General features: G+C 50.8%; 9 protein-coding genes across 9 annotated transcripts; 4 read left to right on the forward strand and 5 right to left on the reverse strand.

Moving 5' to 3' along the window:
* Positions 1-829: 829 nt before the first annotated feature.
* On the reverse strand, positions 830-3,301 carry N7537_011069 (SH3 domain protein; the record flags this gene model as incomplete). Its single annotated transcript, XM_056902123.1, has 1 exon — positions 830-3,301. One exon carries the CDS (start codon positions 3,299-3,301, stop codon positions 830-832), a length of 2,472 nt encoding a protein of 823 aa, XP_056747410.1.
* Positions 3,302-4,522: 1,221 nt separating this feature from the next.
* N7537_011070 (putative cell division protein kinase (Ctk1)) lies at positions 4,523-5,926 on the reverse strand (the record flags this gene model as incomplete). Its single annotated transcript, XM_056902124.1, has 5 exons — positions 4,523-4,555; positions 4,605-4,760; positions 4,813-5,643; positions 5,708-5,816; positions 5,871-5,926. The coding sequence occupies 5 exons, from the start codon at positions 5,924-5,926 to the stop codon at positions 4,523-4,525; spliced, it is 1,185 nt and encodes a 394-aa protein (XP_056747411.1).
* A 506-nt stretch (positions 5,927-6,432) lies between these two features.
* N7537_011071 (uncharacterized protein) lies at positions 6,433-9,585 on the forward strand (the record flags this gene model as incomplete). Its single annotated transcript, XM_056902125.1, has 8 exons — positions 6,433-6,468; positions 6,550-6,642; positions 6,731-6,816; positions 6,886-7,613; positions 7,681-8,057; positions 8,122-8,201; positions 8,253-8,358; positions 8,419-9,585. The coding sequence occupies 8 exons, from the start codon at positions 6,433-6,435 to the stop codon at positions 9,583-9,585; spliced, it is 2,673 nt and encodes an 890-aa protein (XP_056747412.1).
* Positions 9,586-10,266: 681 nt separating this feature from the next.
* Positions 10,267-11,166, reverse strand: N7537_011072 (uncharacterized protein; the record flags this gene model as incomplete). Its single annotated transcript, XM_056902126.1, has 1 exon — positions 10,267-11,166. The coding sequence occupies one exon, from the start codon at positions 11,164-11,166 to the stop codon at positions 10,267-10,269; it is 900 nt and encodes a 299-aa protein (XP_056747413.1).
* Positions 11,167-11,776: 610 nt separating this feature from the next.
* N7537_011073 (uncharacterized protein) lies at positions 11,777-13,412 on the reverse strand (the record flags this gene model as incomplete). Its single annotated transcript, XM_056902127.1, has 5 exons — positions 11,777-11,826; positions 11,872-12,167; positions 12,226-12,458; positions 12,570-13,278; positions 13,327-13,412. The coding sequence occupies 5 exons, from the start codon at positions 13,410-13,412 to the stop codon at positions 11,777-11,779; spliced, it is 1,374 nt and encodes a 457-aa protein (XP_056747414.1).
* A 232-nt stretch (positions 13,413-13,644) lies between these two features.
* Positions 13,645-14,604, forward strand: N7537_011074 (aromatic alcohol reductase; the record flags this gene model as incomplete). The annotated part of the gene is made up of 2 exons (XM_056902128.1): positions 13,645-13,671; positions 13,726-14,604. 2 exons carry the CDS (start codon positions 13,645-13,647, stop codon positions 14,602-14,604), a joined length of 906 nt encoding a protein of 301 aa, XP_056747415.1.
* Positions 14,605-15,230: 626 nt separating this feature from the next.
* Positions 15,231-15,470, forward strand: N7537_011075 (uncharacterized protein; the record flags this gene model as incomplete). The annotated part of the gene is made up of 1 exon (XM_056902129.1): positions 15,231-15,470. The coding sequence occupies one exon, from the start codon at positions 15,231-15,233 to the stop codon at positions 15,468-15,470; it is 240 nt and encodes a 79-aa protein (XP_056747416.1).
* Positions 15,471-16,653: 1,183 nt separating this feature from the next.
* On the reverse strand, positions 16,654-19,008 carry N7537_011076 (coiled-coil domain-containing protein MAD1; the record flags this gene model as incomplete). Its single annotated transcript, XM_056902130.1, has 3 exons — positions 16,654-18,570; positions 18,627-18,778; positions 18,846-19,008. The coding sequence occupies 3 exons, from the start codon at positions 19,006-19,008 to the stop codon at positions 16,654-16,656; spliced, it is 2,232 nt and encodes a 743-aa protein (XP_056747417.1).
* Positions 19,009-19,380: 372 nt separating this feature from the next.
* N7537_011077 (uncharacterized protein) lies at positions 19,381-20,222 on the forward strand (the record flags this gene model as incomplete). Its single annotated transcript, XM_056902131.1, has 2 exons — positions 19,381-19,687; positions 19,855-20,222. 2 exons carry the CDS (start codon positions 19,381-19,383, stop codon positions 20,220-20,222), a joined length of 675 nt encoding a protein of 224 aa, XP_056747418.1.
* Positions 20,223-20,284: the final 62 nt, after the last annotated feature.

The raw sequence follows: 20,284 nt of genomic DNA on the forward strand, positions 1-20,284 counted from the left end.
TTTCTATATGTATGGCTTTTAGATGTAAAGGGAGGTAATGACAAACTTTCTACGTCGAATTTTGATTATAGGGTCAATGTATGTTGATATATATCTACAAGATAAACTTTCCTTTTTATGATAGGCAGTAATCATTTTCTGAATTGGACAAATCACTTTGTCTTCGGCGCTCACTCAGACTGAATATATAGTGCACGCTAGCAAGGTATTAACATAAGGACATCGATAGGTGAAAATGGTAAAATTCGTGAGTAAATTGTAATTCTACATAGCTATGAATGTAAACTATCTGTGTTGGAACAAGTCGAAGGATCCGGGTATTCCAGCTCATCTCAGCGTGACACGCATATTATGCGAGGTCGATGTTAATCAAGGAACTCGAGGAAGATGCTTGCAACTTCGAGTCGAAGAGAAACAAAAAGAAAGAAAAATAAAAGGTCGTAGAACACAACCCATATAAAAAAATGAGGTAAAAGAAAAGAAAAGGTAGGTTCGAAAAGACGGCCGGCCTTTTGTTAACATTACAAGGATGCCAGTAGAAATACAGACAAGACGGTATGCGAGACACGGACGGAAGATTCAGAAGATGAAAACGAAAAGAAGGATAAATGATTCAGATGCGGAGATATGCATCTAGCGCAAAGCATAGATTGAAGGAGGGTTCGTTCGTCACGGACGCGGGCTGTAGGGGGGATATCAAGATCGAGGCGAACAATTTGGTCATATTAGGCAAGCTCATTTCCGTCCAGCGGGGACACTGACACGTCAGCGGGAATGCCTATGTTCTGCATAAGACGGAGGCTCTATGCGGAGGTGTGGGTCATTCAGATTAAGCGTCATGAGTGGGGACTGGCTTTCGCGAGATCGAGCCGGACGGAGAAGTCGGCGGGGAAGTCGGAAGGGCTGGAAGATCGCTGGTGGGAGCGGTAGTAGGAGCGGCTAGTGGACTTGGCAATGACACGGCAGCAGGAGCAGGCGCAGGAGCCGCTTGGGGACTGGAAACTTGCAGCGCGGCGGGGGCAGGATCAGCAGCAGCCAATGGACTTGAAACAGCAGGTGCGGCGGGCGCTGCCATGGGCGGAGCGACATTGCTGGCACTGTTGCTGCGTTGGCGTTGATTGACAGGCATCACAGGACGCTGCATTCCTGGAGCTCCGTATGGACCAGGGCTCATCGAGCGCGGGCCGGGCCGGGGACCAGGAGACATTGAACGAGGACCGGGCATACCTCCAGGTCCGGGGGACATCGAGCGAGGACCGGGCATTCCACGGGGTCCGGGGGACATTGAACGAGGACCGGGCATTCCACGGGGTCCGGGGGACATCGAGCGAGGACCGGGCATTCCACGTGGTCCGGGGGACATTGAGCGAGGGCCGGGAGACATTGAGCGAGGACCAGGCATACCTCCAGGTCCGGGGGACATTGAGCGAGGACCAGGCATTCCTTTAGGCCCAGGCGACATGGAGCGGGGAACTGTCGGGAACTGAACAGGAGATCCGGGACCGGGGTAAGGACGGCCGGGCGGAGGTCCAGGGAAGCCAGGGCCACCAGGGGATCTCGGACGGGCATCCTGGGGATAGAATCGTGGACCCGGGGGACCCCCGGGCATCATTGGACGACCGTCAGGGCCCATGATGGGTGGGCCGCGAGAGCCGGGAGGTCCAGGGGGCGGGCGGGCGCGAGGCATCATAGGACGAGCCGAGAGGCAAGACCGTGGAACAACTCCCTGCTGGGGACTGTTAAGGCGCATGCAGAGAGCCCATCCATCGTCGTACTCGTGAACCAAGCGCACAAGCGCCCCTGAGCGAAGTCCAAGCTCATCTTCCATAGAGGGGTTGAAATCCAGTTGCACACGGTAAACATTGTTAGGGGGTGGTGGGCCAGCAGCCATGGCGCCTGCAGCGCCAGCAGCGATAGCAGATGCAGCTGGTGCAGCTGGTGCAGCAGCAGCATCGGTAGGGATGGCAGAGGCAGCGGTAGCATCGGTCGGTATTGTCGCAGATTGGGTTGAGCTAGTGGGGGAATGGCCGCGTGACTCGGCGGAATGGTAGCGCTCGGAATCATTAGACGCTCGAGATGAAGCGGCAGCACCTGCCGCAACACCCACGGCTGCGGCACCGACCGCGGCAGCTGCGACGGTCGGTGTAGATGTACCAGATGTACCAGTGGCCGATTCAGACGTTCCAATCGCTGATTCGGCAACAGAAGGCGCGATCTGCGTAACAGGTGTAACAGGGGTGGTGGCTGGGTTGAAAGGATTGACAGGGTCACTGAAGGGGTCAGAGTGGCTCCCAGCAGACTTCGGCGGAGTAGGAGGCGGCGATTCGCCAGTAAGATTACGAGAGGCGACAGCAGCAGAGCCAGCTGCAGCACCTGCAACAGCAACAGTGGCTGGACTCAAAGCTCCGGAAGCACCAGCGGTGGCAGGGTTCAAGCCACCGCTGCCGCTCAGATCAGGTGCGAATTGAGTGACGGGACGAACATTAAGCTGCGGGGGAGTCGAAGGCGTCTGCGGCTTGGAAGGAGGAGGCGGTGGGAAAGCAGCGATACCCTCTGGCAGGCCTTCGCCGCCGAGTGTCTTCTCATTCTCCTGCTGATACCCCTCCTGGCTTCTCTTCTTCTTGCGGATAAAGAAGAAAATCAGGGCAGCGATCACACCAACACCGAAGATGACACCGATGGCCACACCAGCCTTCGCACCACCAGTCATACCCTCGGAAGTAGTAGTTCCAAGCGCAGTGGTCGAGGCCGATGCAGCAGAGTTACTGGCCGATCCTGTTGAGGTTGCCGCGAGGAGATCGTCGACATTCTGGGAAGATTCCGAGGTGGACGATGCCGAAGTAACAAAGGAGGTTGCTGTGATCGGAGCCTCCGACTCACTGGTAGTAGTTGCTTCCTTGGTGGTCGTTTCAGCCTTAGTAGTCTCGGTGGTCTCCTCCTTAGTAGTCTCGGTGGTCTCCTTAGTTTCTTGAGTGGTGTGGGCCACGGTTTCTTTGGTGGTAGTTGGTTCCTCCTTCGTCTTCGTCGTGGTCACCTCATCTGTAGGTTTGGTCTCGGTTGTTTGTTCCTTGGTCCTTGTAGGCGCGACAGGAGCACCAACACCGGCGTGCGCTTCGGTGGCAGTGGTGTGTTCGGTGCCGGTTACATAACCTCCCACTTCACCTACAAAGTCCGGATCCATGGTCTTGTATACGATCACGACATCGCCTCGCTCCTCGATGACTCCTCGTTCTTCAACATTTCCTCGCTCCTCTAATTCCTCCACATTGCGTGCATGGTTGTGGTGCGCATGCCCGTGCATGTTGTTAGCTCCAGTATCCTAGGATATCGTGAAGCGGCGATGAAGGTTAGAGAAGGAAATTCAGCGGGAATGGATCCTAAAGAGAGGGATAAGCCCAGATTCCAACGCGAGCGATTTCCGAGAATCTGCGTCTCTGGGTCGATTCCAGCTGTATGGAATGTGGTTGGAAAGAATGGATGACTGAGATCGAGCACCGCCGATCGTCAAGTCGAAGATAAAAGAAAGGACGTCGACTTCCAGGTCGTACAAATTCAAAGAAAGGAAGGAAAAGGATAAAAGAAACAAACAGCAACCTTGGAAAAGAGAAAAGCCTCAATACGAGAGGGCCCTGGAGTACCACGAGGAACGGAAATGAGATCTTGGGACCCTGTGTGTATACAATAACATTCTAACCCAAATAGGCAGCGATGATCTCTGTGTTCCTTATTCTGATTGGCTATCACATGGTTCCTGACCCGAAGGAGTTACCCGACCCATGGCCGAGAACCCTTACAGGCCCACTTGACGCTAACTGGCCTGGCAGGTTTAATACACTGGGACTTCGACGGCTTGGATGGCCTGTGTTGCACTCATCAACTTTTTTACTCGATACGTACGAAGTACTATGGATAGCATAGTGCAGCTTAAAATATCCAGTATATGATCTAAATTACAAATTCTTGGCAAAATACACGGGAAGTCTACCAATTCATCACTCGGCTCTTGCTAGCTCCGTTTGCCCGCCCCCAAACGGCACATTCGCTAAAGTGTAGCCCCCGAGGGGCACAGACTTCTCCATGGTTGTTTCACCCTAAGGGCAACAGCCACATTTAATTGATCGCTCACACAGCCCGTAATTTCCGGCGGTGCCGGAAATTCAATTTTAATCAAAGTCAATTTAATCAAAATAATGCATGGCCCTGCGTGATTGCCTCTCATGCAAGTCCCTCAGGGGCTACGCTGCAGCTCGGAAAAACTTTATTAATATTTTGTTACCTAGATGTAAGGTACAAATACTGTAGGCGGTACATCTTCATATTTTGTATTCCATATGGTGTACGGAGTATAAATTACTTTACTAGAGTAACTAGTTAGTTATGCATCTGTATGTTAATAATTCAGGTCGCAAGTTCCACGCTTGTGATTCACCGATCCACTCGTGCGGTATAACCCGAGGAGGCGCGATGAAGTGTGGCGTAGCTCCATCCATCTCCCCCCCCCCCCCAATATCATACCACTTCCTCAACTCCGAGCAAAATATGGATGGGCAAGGGCCTACGCCTATGGTTAGAGGTTATTGTAAGACATCAGATAGGTCACATACCTCTGTTGCGGAGAGTCTTTCGCTGCTCTCGTAGCGCAATAGGTGGCTGACTAGATCACGGCCATTCGAGGATGCACCCGGGAGGATGTCCTCCCAAGGCTGTGTGTGGAACGAGTGGAATTCCACTTTCCCCCAATCTGGCAAGACCTGGACTTCCTATTCGATTGTTATAAATCGCTTCTCCATTAGTGACAGATGGGATTCTTACCGGCCAGCGCTGTTCATCCGGGGTGCCCAGTAGTTTGAAGATGGAGAAAATCAGCGACAGATCGCTGCCCACGGGGCCAGAGTCGAAGAGCTGGTGGTGGCCGACGGCGATGGCTTCTGCCACTACACAGCCGGCGGCCCACATGTCGAGGGATGTTCCGTACTCTTTGAACCCAAAGAGAATCTCTGGGGGTCGATAACAGGTGGTGCCAACATCCGTGATTTTCTGCGTGGGTAGCTCAGATCCCGCATCACCCTGTTTCCATGAAATGCCAAAGTCTGCCAAGTAGGCTGGTCCATTGGGGGAGTCCATCAGGATATTGGAAGGCTTGATGTCCCGATGAAGTATACCCATGCTGTGGAGATGGGCAAGGGCACAGAACAGGTCTCGCAGAATCGATCGTGTTTGAGCGGCAGTTACCATGTCTCGCCGGAGCAACCGCTCGAAGTCATATCGCATAAAAGGAAACACTAAGACAAACCTCCCACCATCAAGATTAAATGTTTCAATCAATGGAATGATATGCGGGTGAGAAGCTTCGCGCAACAGCCGTGCTTCACGGTGGGCATCATGGGGGGCTATCATCATATGGGGAATAGTGACTTTCACTGCCCGAACAGTCCCATCTTCCAGCTTTGATCTGTAGATGGAGGAGTGGAGGCCACCATAGTGGTGGGAACAAGATCGATATTGACCGATCACTTCCCCAGTTGAGGTCTTCGGTTCTTCATAGTCATCCTCGACATGCTGTGGACTGCTAGTGACCAGCTTTTTGGACCCTGCTAATTCAGCTTCATCAATCGCCTTTAGGCAGATGGAATCATATTCATCCTGGATGGAACAGTCTCAGTTGAAATGATTTTTAACGCAAATTTTTAGAAGGCGCAGAACTCACTTTTGAGGTCGCTTTGTCATACGCCTCGGTTTCAAGCTCCTTCGCTTGGGCCATAGCTTCTGCAAATGCGGAGGCGGGCGAGGAAGAAGCTTGCTGGTAAGCCGCTGTGCTACACGCGAATCAATCGGGTGCTCATGTTGACATATACGGAAACGTCGCTTACAGAGACTGTATGGCTCGCAGCCGGTCTGTGAAGCCGAAATTGTCCTTCCAAGACATGGTGGACGAGAACCACTGCTAACCGAGGTAGTGAGACTTCTAACGTATACTGCCTTTCAGTTAATGCACCAATGTATAGCAAATAATCACAGCAAAGTAAATATAGGGGGAGATATATTCTATCAAGGCGAGTTGCTATCAGATTTCAACCTGAGGCAACAAGGTGTCAACATCAACCGTGTGGATGATGTCATGTGACCAATCACGCAGTAGTTACAATGCTGTGACGTAAATAACAGACATTTAGGTATTTTGGTTGATTGGAGACCGCCAAGTACTGTATTACCATAACACCCTCCGTCATTCCATCCCCATTGCCATCCTCGGCCAACATCGAATGACACGCTATCAACTGAGACTGGCATTCAATCCCGATCCCGCATTCATTTCCCTTAGCTGATTGGGCTATTCTTGCCGCGAGCACAGGAATCTCTTGGTTTTCTCTCCTATGTTATGCGCTCCGTGCGCTACCTTGCTCAACATCTCAATACCCCGGAATCTGAATCATGGACCTCTCACGGCAAGAGTACCCCAACCTGCTGGTAAGATTGAGCAACGCGAGCTTTATGGCTGTCTAGCAAAGTATTTAGATACTGATCATTGATGGTATTTCTTTTATTTAGGCCACCCTGCATCCCGGCCAAGCTACGACCGTCCTGAGCGATCGCATTCGAGTCATTAACAAGGTCAATGCGGATATCGCGGATTATTTACAGGTATGACAACCTGCGACTCGACCCGACCAGATTGCTGGAGTGGGATATACAACGGGGAGCGACATTGGTGTTGACAAATCGGCGATAGGAACGACGCCGCGTTGAAGAAGCATACGCCCAAGGGTTACGGAAGTTAGCGCATCGGCCACAGTTGGACAATGGAGCTGCTCTTGGGTAAATTGACCTTTCCCTGGAAGATCTATGTTCTTTGCGCCCGGAGATGATTCTGACCTGTGAAACTAGCATTTTCCAAATCCCTTGGCAACGCATCATCAGTGCCACCGAAACCCTCGCAGTGTCCCACGAGACCCTTGCGACCAAGATCGAAGAGGATGTCGAACGACCTCTGAGGGAATTTAATACCAAGAATCCAGAGATGAAGTCGATGCCTGGTATCCAGAGTAATTTGGCGGGGTTAGCGAAGAATGTGGAGACGGCACAGAAGAAGGTGGACAAGGCTAGGGCGAAGGGTGTCAAAGGCGCAGACAAACTTTCTAGCGAGATTGCCAATGCCGAAGAAGTCCATCAGCAATGGGATTCGCGGGCTCCCTTTGTTTACGAGCAGCTTCAGGCCGCCGACGAGACCCGGCTCAACCACCTTCGGGATGTGCTAACACAACTAGAGACACATGAGCTTGATCAAGTTGAGCGTGGTCGCCAGGCCGCTGAAAGCTGCTTGAATATTCTCCTCAATGTGGAAACAGCGGATGAGATCAAAACCTTTGCTGCTAGAATGACGGGTCCGCGGGTCCCTGTGACACAGACCATCGCCAGAAGTCAGACTGAACGGGCAGAGACGCCTTCCACAATTGAACCACTATCTGAGCGAACCCAGACTGCGCCGCCCGAGCGTCAATTTTCCACGCCATCAACAGAGGCACCGCTTCCGCCTCCTCCACGCTACCAGGATGATGCGGCAAGCCAACTATCAGAGACAACCGAGAGACCTGCTGTCGCTCAGACAGCGCCAGGTAAGTTTTACAATTAGGTTACGATCCCACTCTAGATGCAACATTGAAGTTCTCACGATTTATCTAGTACCCGAAGCACAGCCGCGGCATACTCCCTTGGGGGGACTGAGACGTCTTGGCACTGTTATGAATAGGAGAAAGAGCATTGTCGGACCCTCGGCTGGAACTTTTGACCGAAAGGCAGAGAAGAAACGTAGTCCCTTTGCTGCATTTAAGCGAGCCGACTCCTCTCGCGATATGCAAATACCTGAATCTCCCCCCATGACTGCCACTGACCGTCCAGGGACATCCCTCACCGATCAATCATCCTTGCGGAATCCTAGTGTGTCGCAGGATCACGCCGGATTGGACACTGCTGCAGCTGTGCCGGAAGTGCACCCCGAGACCCCCGGAAATGGAGCTGCGCCAGAAGCTCTTGGGTTCACCAATAACCATGTCAATCAGGTAATTTACAAACCAGCAATTTAAAAGTTGAAGTGCAAGGATCACGGACTAATCTTTTGTTTAGCCACAGGTTGATTCAGAAGGGTTCACCCAGCGCCCTGCAACCATTGACGAGATCACGCGTGCGCAAAACGAGGCGGCGGGGTAGGTGACCTTGTGCCAATTGTGGTGAACAAATGCTGACAATCACTACAGCCTAGATGAATCTGGACTGAATTTGACGATTCGAGATCAGCCCATTTTCGAGGATGAGAGCCAAGCGAAGCGGGCCATGGATGATATGGCAAATACCCTCCGAATGGTTAGTGACAGGCCTCAATACTACTTAGGCATTGTGTATAATACTTACTTTCTTATACAGCGGGCTCCGCAGACAGGAATGAGACGCAATGCAGGCACCATTCGCGGACGCCGTGATGTTCGCAATACAATGTTCGTTGCTTCACCTGGCAATGAGCTTCCACCATCTTCGGCAGGCTCGGAGTCCCAGCCACCAACCTCGCCAATTAGGCATATAACATCCCCCAGCATTGCCCCCAGCACTGCTACCGATGATCACACTTTATCGGATACCACCTCGGTTCGCTCCGGACACGCTACGCCTGGCCCGGGAGCTTCGGTCCATCCTGATCTATACGAATTGGGCCTGAATGCTTCAGTCATTGAAACCATCAACGCATGGTTTTCAGAGGGTAACGTTAGCAAGTCTTTCGTTGTTGGTGAGCTTGCTCTAGCAAACAACCCTACACCTGGTACTGCGGTAGACCATACACGCATCAGACTGGATAACTTCCAAGTGCTGGAAAAGGTAGCCGCCAACCCCCACTTTGTGCAGGAGGTTTCCACAGACGCTGGCGATGACAAGCGAGGCGAATACGATATCCAGCTGGGCAGCATTTCCCGCCCCATGCCGACAGTCGCATTTAAATATCAACTGCATATCGATCCGGCCAATCCCTCCGCCTACTGCCCCGTGATATTCAAGCCAGTCTGGAACTTAGAAGAATCACAGGCGAGCGCTATCATCTACTATACGCTCAACCCATCCTTCCTCTCCCACACAGCCGACTCAATTACCCTCAAGAACTTGGTCTTGACCATCAATTTGGACACGGCCACCGAGGATAAGACTACCAAGCAGCCGCGCGAGTCAGTTGCCCATGCCATCAGCGCCGCCATGTACCCTAATACAGGCGCTACCTTCCGTCGCAAAACCTCCACCGTCACTTGGAGAATCCCGGAGCTGGAAGTCAAGGCACCCACCACCCCAGGCGCAGACAGCAAATTCCTTGTCCGCTTCGTGACGTCCACCCCCGGACCCCGCAAGGGTACAGTCGAAGCAAAGTTCGAGCTCCGCGGTGCTGAATCCTCTTCTCAGCTTGGCATCAGCCGTGCTGCATCAGACGCAGAGCAGAAGGAAGCTGACCCTTTCGCCGACGAGGGGCGTGAGTCCCCACTGTCGGCGGCTTCATGGCTAGGCGTCCCGACTACACGCAAGCTGATCGGTGGGAAGTATGTCTCTTCCTAAATATGTCTTGAGCAAGGCGGGATGGAGCTATCCGCGCCTGGTCGTATATATTCCCCTCTTTCATGCAATCGTTCTTCTGTTATCTGTCCACTGTTTGGATTACATGTCAGGATAGGCATCCCTACAGATAGGGCCCCAAACTGGACCATTACAATCTTAGCATGATGCCATTACCTCTTTTTCCATTTGTCTCCCTTTATCTTCCCCTCCTCGTCTCTTGTGTTCCGAGTATGCAAATAGCGATTTTGTTATTTATGAATTTTGCTTGTTGTTTGTTGGGTTTGCTTCTTGTTTTGTGTAGTTAGGCATTTACTTCGCGTACATATGTATGTAGCTATTTTAAAGCACAGGGTGATTATTGGGTAGTGGCTGGGCACTTAATCATGCTTAATAGGCATTCTCATGGTCCATCAATGCCTACTTTGTGCAACATCCAGCCTCTATACCTTCCCCTTTTCCTGTCTCTGCTCCTCTATTCTTGATAATTTTTATAACAATATCGAAAGGAGAGAAAACTGTAATTTACCGAATAGCTGTACATCAGAGAGATTTATAGCGCTGATATCATGAATTATTTAGACTTAATGCCTGTTCTCCTAATGTCTGGGAGGATCTCTAGCTCCACCAGGACTGCCAAGTCTACTGCAGTGATAATAGAGCTATCAAAGAAAGAATATACGATCACGACCACTGCTCCTTGTTCTCCTCAATCCAGGCTTTGAAGTCCTTCATCCCAGGGTAGAGCTGACGGCATGCTGCAACATCACCTCCATACCCTTCATGTTCAAACCAACGGAACATATCGCCCACGGTTCCCTTCAACAAGAACTTGACTGTAGAAGCCACAGGACAAGGAGCCATGGGCATAGATGATCCTACGATAGCCTTGAACATAGCTTCAGCCTCTCTTTGGGTTAGCTCATCGCCCACCAATGTGAGGCCACCATTGCGGTACTCATCAGGATTCATGAAGCTGTATGCCGCAACCCGACCAATATCCTGGGTCGACACGAACTGCAGCTTCTTATCTCCCATTTGTTCCCACATGCGGGCGAACCCTTTCCCATGGATATCAGTAGTGAGATTCTCAAAGAACGTCACGGGCCGTAGGATCGTGTATGTCATCTGTTGCGGGCTAGCCGCGGCCCTCTCCACCAAGTGCTTCTCAATGTGGTGTTTGGCAGCAAAGTTTTTGACTTTGGTAGGATTAACGGGCGACTTCTCCGGCCCGCCGCGATCACCCGACGAGTAGACGAAATGGCGCACACCATGAGCAACCGCGGCGTCGACAATTGCCTTGCCTTGCTGCTCCTCGGCGTCTGAGTTAACCTGCACGCTGTACACGCCCCAAACAGGGCTGACTTTTTGGAAGATTGCCTCGGGTTGGGCTATGTCGCCGTCCACGACGGAGACATTGAAATTCGCGCCCAGTTTCAGCGCGCGGGGGCTGGTCACGTCGCGCGTTACGGCGACGATGTTGAACCCGGCCGTGTCGGGGGCGGATAGGAGGCTCTGGATGAGAGCGCCGCCTTGCTTGCCGGTGGCGCCAGTGACTAGTACGGTCTTTCGTGGGACAGACATTCTCAAATTTGAAATGGTAAATAACGAGGGGTTGTTATGTTGTTATAAATTGAGGCTGGATGCTTCACCCCACTTAAAGGCTTATTGACTCGGCATGTTTCCGGGCTGTAATTGCGCTAGGCCAATATTGGAAAACGCTAGAGCTAGTAGGGGGATGACTGCATCAACTATACGAGCTAGTTTGGAATGAATGTCGTAGAAACGGTCCGAGGCGCACTGCTGGCTACCATAGATACCGGCGTACTCATTGTTTTTCAGGACTCCTTTCACCGCATGCTTATAGCTCATCGAGATTTCCTATACCCGGCAACTCAAGCACGCCAATATCAAACTCGAATTACTGCACCACCCTCGATGCGAAAATTAGGTTTACTGTGGGCCCGGGGGACGGATGAATTGGAGTCGGCTCACAGCGTCCGGGGCTATATATAGCTTTGGAAGAGTATTGGTAACAATTCGAGATGCGTATCCCCAAACAAGCTGTCCATGTTGTCGATTACTTCCTGAATTCTGAACTGCAGTGTCATAGACCTCCACTTGTTTCCTAGTCAACCTTTTGATCAAGCTGGAAGTCCGGTTTTTAATGGAAAGGTTATATTTCTGAATGAGTTTACAGGTTATATGTCTCCTGTGCTGTCTCGACTTTTGCCAAGTAACGTTCTATCACGGTTAGTATGCATCATAGTTGTGAAGTCGGCCACGTACTTGCAGCCAGCCATCTCATGCCCAGATAGGCCAGTAGGACTTTTAAGGGACGCATCGATGGCTCCGGATCGACACCCCCAGCTAGCCTGGTATCGTTAAGGCACACCATAGCGGCCTTGTATAGACAATGGGGGAGAAACACAGACAAAGCCGCCATCTCACTCGAGGGAGACGTTTCCGCCTCTCGCGTAATCTCGTAGACGAGAGACTTGAGAATATTGAGTGACGTATGAATACAACACTCATTGTCGGGGATATACGTGTGAGATCCAACCTCTAAGGCTTCGAGCATGGCACTAATTAGTAGCGTTGGGGTTAGTCACTTAGTTCTGAACTTGGGCTGGTCAGTATCACCTTCTACATATTGCCAATGCGCTATCCGATAGAGGATGTGGATTAAAATCACCGCTTTGGAAGGTCGACAGAAACGAAGTCAGGGATTTGAGGATCTGGACTGCCTCGATGCCATCGAAAAGGGAATGCGATTTGGTCAAATGGATATGAACCAACACCTGGTTCAAGAGCTGGGATGCGTGAGCTAGCTTGGTGAATGGATCCATTTTCACCTTCGGGCAATCTTCAGTGTCCTATTTTCGGATTGGTTTTTAGACGAAGTTGACTTGGGGATTCGCAGTCGGTTAGTCAGTCACTTACCCTGTTGCACCCCACCGCGTCTATGGGTCGTCCTCTGTAATTACTGGGTGCTTGGCCATTTTCCAGCGAGACATATCTACCAGGTGCTCTTGTTTCAGTATGGATACGATCTGATGTGCATCCTCGGGGGCTAGATCTGACCTGTCAGTGATGGCGATGCCACGCCAGGTCTGTTGTGCCTCCTCGGCTTTCTGTGGATCCCGAAAAACCTTGCGCGGGTCATCGCAAGGGGCATTTATCCCCAGGGAGATTGCGGTGCGTACATTGGCCGCGGTGGAGACATATGCGGCGGGATACATGGCATGACCGATCTCGAAGATCGTCAGGAGAAGACGACCCTGCAACATTTCCAACGAATTTGTCCCCATCGCTTCGAGAAGAGCCACAAAGCTCTTGAGAGAAGCATACCACGATCGGGTCGAGAGAGGAAGCTCTACTCCCACAGGCTCCTTACAAACAAGGGCCATGCAGAGAGTCAAGAAGCTCAAGTCGGATGGGACAGTAGCTGTCTGGACGCGTACATTTGATAACCGGATATTATAGCAGGTCTCCGATATAATAGGGAACCATGTATGTACAGTTCGGAAATATAAGGCTGTAGTAGCTTGCAGTTGCAATCCATCGCCCACGATTAATGAGACCTGAGCTCCGAGTGTATGACGCAGGTTGGAGGGTGTCAAGTCGGCCCAATCTGGCAGAGGCAGCAGACGAGGGGCTTGAACTGGAAGGAGATAGTCACAAGGCTTATTCAATCTAAATTGCTTAGCATACATCGCCTACAGTCTTTGGTGATAAACGCACCTTTTACAAAGGGTACAGCGTGGAAGAATCTTGTCACATTTTCGTTTCTGTCTCCGACATCGAAGACAGGCCTGATCGGCCGACATGGTTACATGTGCGGGTGCGGAGGCTAAGCCCTTAAATACCATGGGGTGGGGATAAGATTCCTGCCCGAGGTCCTCTGTATCAAGCCTAATCGGGTTTAGACTCCGCGCCCACATCCGCACCTGCATATCTAGAACAGAATCTAGATCTATATATATTACCAGGTCTCCATCAAATGTTATAAATGCAGGCTTTCCAGTATTTCCAATTTATTGCATTTCCATAGAAATCGAGATGATTCGCAACGTTGCCATTGCAGGGGTATGTTGGGCAATCATTATCTGGTTTTTATCATGACTTATAAATCATACTTAGGCTTCTGGAGCCCTGGGCTTCCCTATTTTTCATGCACTTCTCCAGAGCGAACTCTTTAATGTGACTGTTTTGGCACGCTTATCGTCTCAAGCACAATTCCCGGCGTCTGTCAAGGTAATCCGCGTGGATTACATCTCGGTCCCAGACCTCACGATGGCTCTGACCGGCCAGGATGCCGTGGTCTCGGTCCTGACAACCAGTGCCATGGAGACACAGATCCCGCTGATTGAGGCCGCAGTGAAAGCTGGAGTGAAGAGATTTCTTCCCTCCGAGTTCTGTGCGAACATTGGCAATCCAAAGGCAGCCAGTTTACCTGTCTACCACTCCAAGATTGCGATACACGACGTCATCCAGCAACAGGCTCGGGACCACCCCCATTTTACATATACTTTAATTCGAAATGGACCTTTCCTCGACTGGAGCCTGGGATATGGTTTCTTTTTCAATCTCAAGGGAGGATCGACACCCTTTTATGACGGCGGAGACCGTCCGTTTAGTACAACCACCTTGGCCACGATCGGCCAGGCCGTGGTGAAGGCCCTATGTCACTTGAAGGAGACGCAGAATAGAGCGGTATTTGTGCAAGATCTCGTCACGACCCAGCGGAAGATGCTGGCCATTGCCCAGAAGGTTGCACCGGATCGCAAATGGACCCCGACAGACGTGAGCACCTCCGACATGGAGACCATGGCGCGGGACAAATACGCCAACGGGACAATGGATATGGAAGCCTCGATGGGGTTCTTTTGCCGCTCGGTCTTTGGGGAGGGATACGGGGGAGAGTTCCAGGAGGTGGATAATGAACTACTCGGGATATCGTTGAAAACGGACGCTGATATGGAAGAGTTAATGCTGGGAGTCATTCCCGGCAGATACTAGTGCTCATTTCAGCCATGTCATGATCTTGGCTGTTTAAATCCTGCTCGCTCTATTTCCTCTCTTCATGTAACGCGTTCGGGAAGTGGGTGGGCCATGCAAGCCAGTCTGCCCGCAGGAAAATTAGTCTAAACTGGTAATCTAGATACACAAAACATTGTAACAAGATTTTTGTGCGAAAGCATCTGTGAAAAATAGACATCGAGAAGGATCTTCGGGCTAACTCACCAATAGATTAAGAAGACTATTCTTCGGTTAGTTGATGAATCTTGTGTAGGCAATGTGATGTATGCCCAAACTTGGCTCGGAGCATCGGAAAGTTCCACCTTGTACGCAGCGGTATAGCGCTTGGGGTTCAAACCCCCCTTTAGAAAGGGTTTAATGTCTGAATGCCTTATGTTAGAACGGTGCCCGCCCGAAGCACGGCAAAATTTGAAGAAAGAGCTATCAATCGATATAGAGGTGTCTATCGAGAGATTGTATAACCCCTGTTGTTTGTTCCAAAGTCTTCTAGTCTCTCAGATATTTTTCCACGCCCTGTCTACGCAGTAACTCTACGTCTTTCTGCCGCTCACTGTGTTTTCACGTTTTGTTCACTATTTGCTTGCATACGTATGAAAACAACCACCATGGTTGACTACAACTTCGCCAAAAGGACTCGGACCAAACCATCTTCGCAGCCAACAACCGCCGCTGAACACACTTCCACAGACAGCCAAGTAAACGAGCTACAAGATGGGGTTGCAAAAGTGGCGGGGACATTGTCCATATCTTCTGCTTCTGGGAATTGGCAGCACAAGTACTCAACCCCACGCTGGGGAGCAAGCTTGATCCCTCGTCTCCAGCATCTGGCACGCGAGTCTGGGTAAAGTAGTTTACCAGACGAACAGAATCGGGCCCCAAATATACACCTTCGCGCTCCCTTGGCGTTGTCTTTGAGAAATTGGGTGTGTTTGTATACACCACGGGTTCAGAGTTCCAAAAACCCACAGAGAATGTGGTAACTGAGCTCGCAACATACCTAACAAGGTGGCTTCGTGGAAATCCACATGGCAGACGTGTGTACATTCTACGCGACTTTGAAGGTGTTGCAGAAAGGGAGAAATGCTGCTGGTGCTGAGTCCCCCTGGCTCTGGCTGCTCTACACTTCGCATCTCATACTCGCTCTGTCCGACACGTCCAAGGAGGCTTCGACCGCGATAAATTTCTCAATACCGTACGTCGCGAGGTTATGATGGCCATCTTTGGCTTGGATTGTACTATCAACACACGTGTTGGAGATGACTTTGTGCTTGGTGTTAGTGATGGAGAGCGTAAGCGAGTCAGCATTGCCGAGGGTTCTCTGACTGGAGCCAAGTTCCAGTGTTGGGACAACTCTACGCGCGGGCTCTACAGCGCCAATCTTATCAATTTTTGCATCAATATGCACCTCCAGGAAGTCCTCCTTGACGTAACGTCCGTGGTCACCTTGTACACAGCAGAAGATCGAGCTTTCTTTTACAGTCAAAGTGTAATAAGATATTCTCTGCCCGCAGGTTGGAGTGAATGATGCCCTTTTGGTGAATATAGTGGACAGCCTCCGGGGCCTGGAAACACCCCGTATCCTCCTTCCTCCTATGGTTCGTTAGCTAGACATGCTACAATTTCTTATAGGAGATGAGAAAAGGCTGATATTCCCAGATGGGGTTAAGGATGCCACATGATAACCGTCCCGTGACAGACATGCTCGGTTTTACGCGGCAAGAGGTGAGTACTAAAACGGAAGAAAATATTTTCCAATACACATAATATAATTTGAAGCTTGTTTGGGATATTACATACACGAGGATAAGGTACTATGGTGAATTGTCTGCAAGACCCTTGTTCAGACAAAGAGAGGAAAGATGTAGGTATGCGCAGTGTTCAATTGATTTAATTACTGCATAAACAGATAGCGGATCATCAATGACAAGAAGCAACATAGCACGAATTAACATGTGCCGGGGAATCATAGAAATACAGATATGGAAGAGGTAAGAAAAAACCTAGCAAATATGATACTGATCCGACATATCACATCCTAGCAGCGCGCGTGGTTTTGTCATAGAAGTCCAAGGTCATGGCTGCCAGGAAACATGGAATATCCTTTCTTTCTTCAACCCAAAATTTGATGAGAGGTTTAAGTTCCATGGCGAACAGACTGTTTGGTCCGCCCGATATCTTCATAGTGCCGTTCTCGCCATCGAAAACGATGGAGTTTTCTTCGCCGTTGCCCATGCTGCCGGGACCAGAGTCTGAAGGTGCATCGCAGTCGCCGTGCCGATATGCGGAGGATAGGTGGAACATGGAAGTGACACGCACTCTACCATTCGGTAAGAAATCAAGCTTGAAGCCGAGGAGAGAGGCGACGGCTTCCCGGAACTCGGAAGACTTGGCTGTCCAGATCTCCTTCAGTCGGCGCATGCGCTTTTCTTTATCGGCAACGGTGCGCTCCATGTCTTGCATTTCGAGTTTGATGCTCTCCAGAGTGCTAACAGGGACGACTTTCACATCGGTCCGGCCACCACGCAGCTGCGCCATGAGGTCTCTGTTTGCAGACTGGAGAGTTGTGAGAGTAGTCATCTTAATTTGCTCGGTTTGGGCGGTCGGATTATCCCGTAGTTCAAGAACGCGGGTTCGTGACTTGGCCTTCAAAGACTTGATCTGTGACTTGGCCGCATCCAGTTCCCTGCGAGCGAGAGTCGTTGCCTGGTCTGATTTGGTGAGATGCTCCTGGAGTTTTCGGTTTTTGCGGCTGAGCACAGCAATACGCTCGGTTTCGGCTTCATTGTTGGTCGGAGAAAGAGGTCGCTTGACGCCTCTTGGTTCTTCTTCTTTCGGTGCTTCCTGCTTGGAGAGCTCTTCGTGAACTTTGTGGAGCTCACTGCGGTATTCATCGACAAGTTGTTGAAGCTGGTTTATTTGCTCAGACTTTTGTCCATCGAACTGTGACTGGTCGTCGTTCATTGTAGCCTCTTCCGCATCAAATGTCTTCAGTTGGGCACGCAGGTATTCAACTTCTTTGACTGCAAGCGCACGCTGGCGCTCCAGCCGAGCTCGAAGTCGGCTCTCCGCGGCACCTGGTCCTCCTGCAGAAACGGCACTTGAAACGCGGAGTTTCTCCAACTCCTGTTGAAGATTGTTTTTATCGCTTTCGAGGCTCTTGATAGCCTCGTCCTTCTCAAGGAATTGAGCATCAACAGTTCCGAGGCGATCGAGGAGCGTAGCGATCTCAATTCGCCCTTGAACCACCGCCCTTACGACAGCATCTGGTGAGTCAAACTCTGCCGGCTGGTCGTTTTCCTGTAGAAGACTGACCCAGGATTGCCGCTCATCTTCCAACATCTGCTTTTGAATCTGAACAGTGTTGAGTTCTGCTTCAAAGCCCTTCATTAACTGGAGCTGGTTCTCCACTGATCTCTTTTGTTCTTCGACGACTTCAACGTTCTTCGAGACTTTTCGAAGGTGACGCAGTTTCGTTGTTTGATCACGGTTTGCCGACTCCAGTTCCCGAATATGATTGACCTGCTCGGAAAGTTCTCTCTTTAATACTGTCAAAGTCTCAGCATCATTTCCTTCGGCCTTCAGTCGAATATTCTCCGCTTCGAGCTCGGCAACCTCGGCTTCACGCAGGGATAATTTGTCTTGTGTTGATTCCTGCGATGTCCTGGCATTTTGGATATCGTTCTGGAATTCTTCGATCGTCTTTTGTAGGGAAGCGCGGACTGTCTCTAACTCGTTGATCTGGTATTTAAACTGCCGTTCCTGGTCAGAAAGCCGAGCTTGAGTGTCGTCAAACTCTTCCTGCAAGTTCTGATTCTCGTCCTGGAGGCCTCTAATCTTGCGCTCAAAGGCAAGTTTGTCATTCAAAGTCTGATCTTGAATTTCTTTCAATTGTTTTGTGAGTTCGTCGCACTTATGGGTAGCCCGATTACTCGAAGATTCGGCAGCCTGCAGTAAAGATTGTCAGCTTGAGCTCGTGAAAATGAGAATTTTGAGCTGCTCACCTGAGCTTTCCGAAAATCTGCATCCGCTTTCAGCTGCAAGTCCCGGGTCTCTTTTTCATGGCGAAGAGCCTCCAACTCTCGTTCCTGCTTGACATTCTCGAGTTCGTATTTGAGCGTACTCAATTGGACGCGTAGCTCATCCTTTTCCGCGTCTACATGAACCAGTCAGTTTGCCGCCGAAAGGCCTCTCGAATTAGTCTGAGCAGGGTATGGTCTAACCATGAATGGGTTGATGGGACTGGGCTTGGGATTGGGTGAAACGGCCAGATTGTCGCATAGCAGTCGATCGGCGCATGGTACTCCGTGCACCGGAGGGTGTTGAGGGTGAGCCGAATCCAGCAATGAGCTGGGAAGCCGGTCGGCTGTTCTGGCTATTGTCCATCTATTAAGAGCCAGGAGAGGTCAGTTGTCGTGCAAAAATAACATGGAGAACCATTATATCTCACGGTAGGGTTTCGGCTGTCGTAAGCCCCACAGAAGTTCCTGTCTAATGGGGCATGAGGCAAGAAACACTGCGCAACTTATCCTAGAGCTGTATCAAAGGGAAGATGGTTAAGAGCGGGCACCGCCTTGTTTAGGATTATGTCAGCAGCGAACTGCACCCGAAAGGGGGTTAGCGCCGTTTTAAAAATTATTTCGATTTTGGCATCGAATTCTCAGTTCACCACCCTCACCCGTGACTCGTCTTCTTTCACCTCGGTCTCTCGTTCAATTTTACTCAATTTCTTCCGCTTAATACCCCACAATCGTCATCATGGGCAAGGACAAGGTCGAGAAGAAGGACCGCGCTGAGAAGAAGGAGAAGCGTGCGGAGAAGGACGGTGTGCACAAGGTCAAGAAGGAGAAGAAAGAGAAGAAGGATAAGACTGCTCTTGTCGATGCGGTAGAGAAGGAAATTGTCTCTGAGGCCATGGAGGGCGTCGAGGAGACCGCTGTCGCTGTCAAGGGCGAGGGTGAGGTCGATGCCGCTGTCGACCGCCCCGTCGGCGCTCTTGTGCCGTTCGCCAACCCATTGGTTGAGGACAAGCAGGCCAAGAAGGTCCTGAAGAGCGTCAAGAAGGGTATGTGCACTTTTTTCTTTTCAAAATTATACCTGCTTCTTTTACTATCAGTGGGCATGGTTGATTTTCATCAGATCTTCGGATCGCCTATGTCTACTGATCGCATGGTTGCGCAACTTTTTTTTTTCTTATCTCTAGATCGTCCATGCTGACATTTATTCTTCTAGCTGCCGTCAACAAGTCTCTCAAGCGTGGTGTCAAGGAGGTCGTCAAGGCTCTCCGCAAGTCTCCCATCCCCGCCGCCAACGCTGCCATCGGTGTCCCCAGCGGTGTTGTCGTTCTCGCTGCCGATATCTCCCCCATGGATGTTATCTCCCACATTCCCGTCCTCTGCGAAGATCACGGCATTCCCTACGTCTTTGTCACCTCCCGCGCTGAGCTCGGTGCTTCTGCTGCTACCAAGCGCCCTACCAGTGTGGTCATGGTTACCCCCAAGGCCGCCAAGGGCAAGAAGGAGGATGATGAGGAGTTCACCAAGGTGTTCGAGGAGCTTGCTGGCTTGACCCAGAAGGAGCTCAAGAAGCTGACAGTCTAAAAATGTTCTCGACTTGTCTCTTTTACCTTTTGTTATTTGCTCTTCCCACGCTGGTAAATGCG

The sequence above is a fragment of the Penicillium hordei genome (genome assembly GCF_028827395.1).
Source record: "Penicillium hordei strain IBT 12815 chromosome Unknown utg000006l_segment0_segment0, whole genome shotgun sequence".
NCBI lineage: Eukaryota > Fungi > Ascomycota > Eurotiomycetes > Eurotiales > Aspergillaceae > Penicillium > Penicillium hordei.